Here is a 4,911-nt window from a genome sequence, read left to right on the forward strand (position 1 = left end):
AACAGATTCATAGAGAAAAACTCGTATTCAGAAATACAAAGTTGTGCACAAATGAATATTTTGTGCACAACTTTGCAGAAAAAATGTGAATAAAACATTTAGTTTTATGTTTGACACATCTTTTTAGTACACGACTTTTCCATGTTTAGAATACGACTTTTCTATGTTTAGAATACGACTTTTATTTGTTTGTAATACGACTTTTATTTGTTTAGAATGCGACTTTTTTGTTTGTAATACGACTTTTATTTGTTTGTAATACGACTTTTATTTGTTTGTAACACGACTTTTATTTGTTTGTAATACGACTTTTATTTGTTTAGAATACAACTTTTTTGTTTGTAATACGACTTTTATTTGTTTGTAATACGACTTTTATTTGTTTATAATAAGACTTTTATTTGTTTGTAATACGACTTTTCTTTGTTTAGAATACGACTTTTTTGTTTGTAATAAGACTTTTATTTGTTTGTAATACGACTTTTATTTGTTTGTAATAAGACTTTTATTTGTTTGTAATACGACTTTTATTTGTTTAGAATACAACTTTTATTTGTTTGTAATACGACTTTTATTTGTTTGTAATACGACTTTTATTTGTTTGTAATACGACTTTTATTTGTTTGTAATACGACTTTTCTTTGTTTAGAATGCGACTTTTATTTGTTTAGAATGCGACTTTTATTTGTTTGCAATACGACTTTTATTTGTGTTGAATATGAATTTTAAAAATAACTTGGAGCTAAAGTAGGCTGAGTGGTAGCCAGCTGTTAGTGTGGTAAAAACTAACAAATACAAAAGTTTGTAGGATCAGAATACAAAACACTCGGTTTTCTAATATTTGTTCTTTTTAACTATCGCTATGACTGGCTGCCAGTTAGCCTACTTTAGCTCAGAGTTAGCTTAGCTCCTTTTGTTATTCTCTGCATTCTCTTAATGTTGTTAATAGGGAAAATTCATATTCAAGCAAAGAAAAGTCATATTCAAAAAAGAAAGTTTTTAAAATCATATTTTGTGCACAATTTTGCATTTATTAATATTTTTTTATGAATACAACTTTGTTTTTATGAATATTGTCTTTTTGGCAGCTATCTTACTCCATACCGGGGTGTCATTCTTACCTCAAACAGCAGCCGGGCGTCGCTCCTGGAGCTGCAGAAGGTCGGATTTACCACCACGGACTCTCGTTTCACTCTGCTTGCAGCTGGAAACAGCGCTTTTATTTTGAAAGAAAGGCATACAGTTAGTGTTAAAGGTGGCAGATGAGTGGAAGCCGTTTCATTATCCGAGCTTTTCTTTTAGGATTTATCACTGTGGAAGTTAAAGGACTTTTCAAGCGGATTCTGGATTCCGTGCCTTTGTTTTGGCAGATGTGAGGCCGTCACGCCAGCAGCAGGACATTCTTCTGCTCTTAATGTGGGATCAGTGAGGAGTCCAGACCCTGTGACCTCTGACCTTACAGGCGAAGTACTGTCTGCAGGTAATAAACCTCAAAGGAAGCAGCAGAATCGAAGGCGGAGCAACACATGGAGCTTACAAGCGGCTCCAGATGATTTCAGCGAGCACCAAAGTCTCAGTCAGAACTTTATTTTTATTCCTCGAGTGCCTGATGAAGACGGGTCATTCTGTGAGCCTTCGTTTATGAAGGTTTGATCAAAAACAGGTAATTTTATCATGAAATCTGTTTCTTTGATCTACTTCAACTTTCTGACTCCTGGGCCATAAAGGGTCTAAAATGTGACAGAAGGGAGCAGATATGTGGAGTGTTTTGGGGATTCACCTCGTAAAAAAAAGAAAAAACACAAAAACATGAGAAAATCTGGATTGAAAATGACTCTAAAACAGAACATTTTAGGGGTTTTATCTGGTCATCATTGGGTCGATGTCCCTCAATGCTGCGTTCACGTGGAGTTGGAATTAGTGCAGAGTTTAGATAATAATTTCCAGAATCGATTTGATTCAATTCACACAAGCCTGGATCAATTCGATTCCAATTTGTTTTCATTTTTTCGATCCTCTTGATTAAATTCGATTCAGTTTTGAGTTTTTGTTTAGAAATACATTAATAATCTACTGTTAGTTTTGAATATATCTATATTAATCTGATCCAGTTCACATACTGTAACATGTATTAGTGAATTAAAATGTTAATATCATACAGTCTTATGGATTCTCAAACAGAGAAGCTCCAACAATTGTTCCGTTTGACCTCTAGGTGGCGCTCGCACTATAACATTACACCTTATTCCAGAAGAAGAAAGAATGAGCAAAAAAAATGTGTTTTAGACCACAAATGGTTATTTTTAAAATAGTACTTAATAAAAGAGTTTGGAAAATTACTATGAAGATGTTAATTTATTCAGAAATGTATGTTTAGGTCAACTCAGCGTTAGCATTAGCCGTCCTATGGGGAATCCCATTAAACGTTAGCATCAAGCTAGTGAACTGTAGTGTTATAAGTTAGATCGATCTTTATTTCTAAGGATCCATTATTGATCTATTAAGCTTAGATCGATTTTATCAATCCAGCCCCAGTTTGAATAACTGGAATGACTGTCCAAGTGAATGTTGGGAAAAACATCAAATCTTCAAACACTACATGAACGTAGAATAACTTTGTGCCTAAATAAAAGTCAATTTGTGGAGCGAGACCTGAACTACAAGGAAAATAAAACATTAATACTTGGGCTGGTTTGATGAAATTGATTAATCGATCTGAATCAATCTAAGCTTAATAGATCAATAACCAATCCATAAAATTAGAGATCCATCTGACGCATATAGCTATAGTCTGCTAGCTTGATGCTAACGTATAATGGGATTTCCCATAGGACGGCTAATGCTAACACTCGGTGGACCTAAACACTGATTACTGAGTAAATGAACATCTTTATATTCATTTTTCCAAATTCTTTCAAGGAAATATTTCTTAAAGTAAACATTTGTGGTCTAAAACAGTTTTTTGTTCATACTTTCTTCTTCTTCTGGAATAAGGTGTAATTCTACAACACAATCGCCACCTAGTGGCCAAACTGAAACGTCCTCCAGGAGAAGCAGAACAATGTTTCCAATGTTAATGATCTGAACATTTTAGTTAGAACTTCTCTTTAGAGAATCCATGTAACTCTGGATGATATTAACAATCTCAATATTTCACTGATACATTTACAGTATGTGAACTGGATCAGATTAATATAAATATATTTAAAACAAACAGTAGATTATTAATGTATTTCTAAACAAACATGTTAAATGTGGCTTCTAAACCGTAGTTTGCTCACCGCTGGTTTAATTAACCCACGCTATCATCTTTAATTTAGCAATTTTGACAAACAAATTACAACAATGTAAATTAATTCATAAATATTGACCAATATTTTTCTGCTTTGCATTAACTTCATTTAAATCAACTTTAACGTTAATTTGAAAACAAGAACTTTGTAGAGAGAAGTACTTTCAAATCCACACAAGATTTCAAATTTATCATCAAAATCTTTCACTGAACTGATAAATGTATTTAGTTTGTAAAGTTTTACACACATTTTAACCGATTTCCTCCTCAATTTTTCTTTCAAACTCTTTTTTTCTTTAGCATAAAAAGACAGAAAACTAAATTTAGAAGATTTTGTGAAAGCTTTTGCTGATTATTAAAACATAAATAATGATTTTAAATGTTTCAGGATTTTTGGTTAAACTACTTCCATGGATTAGTGCTAATAAAACTATAAAATGCAGTCAAAGTTCTTCAAAGTTCATATTTGTCTTAATCCTTGAGATAATATTTCTGTGGGTGAACGGTTTGTAGTGACAGTTTGTCCGTTAAGGATCAAACCTTCATCTGATCTGTCCTCCTCCCTCTCCTCTACAAAAGGTTCTGGATGTTCGGAGTCTCTCTGGGCTCCAGGTCCGGCTGACGTTCGGTCATCTTCAACAATCCCTCCAAACCCGTCCGGCACCAGCTTGATCCGCAGTTTTCCTGCATAAATCCCGAGCTGTCGCAGCATCCCTTCAGCCTTCATCTGGTCTCCAGCTGACGCCTCGCCCGGATCCTCGTGATTCCAGATTCTTATTATGACAAACGGCTCCTCGAGTTTGGAATTCTTATCTCGGGTTCTGGCGTCCCGGAGGTGAAAATTCCAACCAAATCCAGACATTTGGAATAACAGAATTCTTTGAAGTTTTTGACTTATTTCTGTTTGAAATAAAAATGATGAATCTTTAAAAGATAGTTAAATACATGTGAAAATAAAAGTATCTGATCTGTAGAGCCACGATATTCATCTTTTCAATCAAGCAAAATCAAAATGTTTCTGTGAAAATCCAGAAACAGCTGAACTAACAGCAGAAAGTCATTATAGACATTTAAATCAAGAAAATAAACGTCTTACTTCTCGTGCGGCATCGGGACGCACACGTCCGGAGGCAGCAGCAGAGGAGTCCGAACCTCAGCAGGACCTTCAGGGTAACCATGGCGACCTGATGAGGGTCAGGGTTTGTGCTGGACTCTCCACCTGCAGCCTCGTGCTACACTGTCCCGCCGCCGCTCTTCCTCACTTACATTCACGCTCTCCATCCTCCTCCTCCTCCTCCGTCTTCACGCTGTCATCTGGTTGTCATCAGGCTCTAGTTTCTGCTCCTCTTTTCCTCCAGACCCAAAATCTTTCAATAATTTCAGCTGAAACCAACCAAAACGTTGACTCTCCAAAGCAGGTAAACTTTAATCCACTCAAAGGGATTCAAACTCCATGTTTATGGGATTTACTTTTATAATCCAGATTCTACTGGAGCTAAAATTAAAGTCTGCATGCTTTTATGCTGAAAGAGCCAGTTTTTTCCTGATTAAAATCCTACAAAATCTGACTTCACTCTTTAGAAAAATATCATTTTTGTGTCCTCTAAACCAAACGTTTA

The 4,911-nt window shown here is 35.1% G+C and overlaps 1 protein-coding gene across 1 annotated transcript in view; it reads right to left on the reverse strand.

The window, feature by feature from the left end:
• The window catches only part of LOC112152816 (protein FAM180A), a 6,072-nt gene extending 1,161 nt beyond the window's left edge, over window positions 1-4,911 (reverse strand). The window contains exons 1-2 of the mRNA XM_024282610.2: window positions 4,389-4,911; window positions 1,122-1,216 (exon numbers count right to left, since the gene is read on the reverse strand). Coding sequence (XP_024138378.1) covers window positions 1,122-1,216; window positions 4,389-4,470 — 177 coding nt within the window. The 5' untranslated portion in view covers window positions 4,471-4,911. The remainder of the gene's footprint in view (window positions 1-1,121; window positions 1,217-4,388) is intronic.

The sequence above is a fragment of the Oryzias melastigma genome, linkage group LG6, assembly GCF_002922805.2.
Source record: "Oryzias melastigma strain HK-1 linkage group LG6, ASM292280v2, whole genome shotgun sequence".
Classification (NCBI taxonomy): Eukaryota; Metazoa; Chordata; class Actinopteri; order Beloniformes; family Adrianichthyidae; genus Oryzias; species Oryzias melastigma.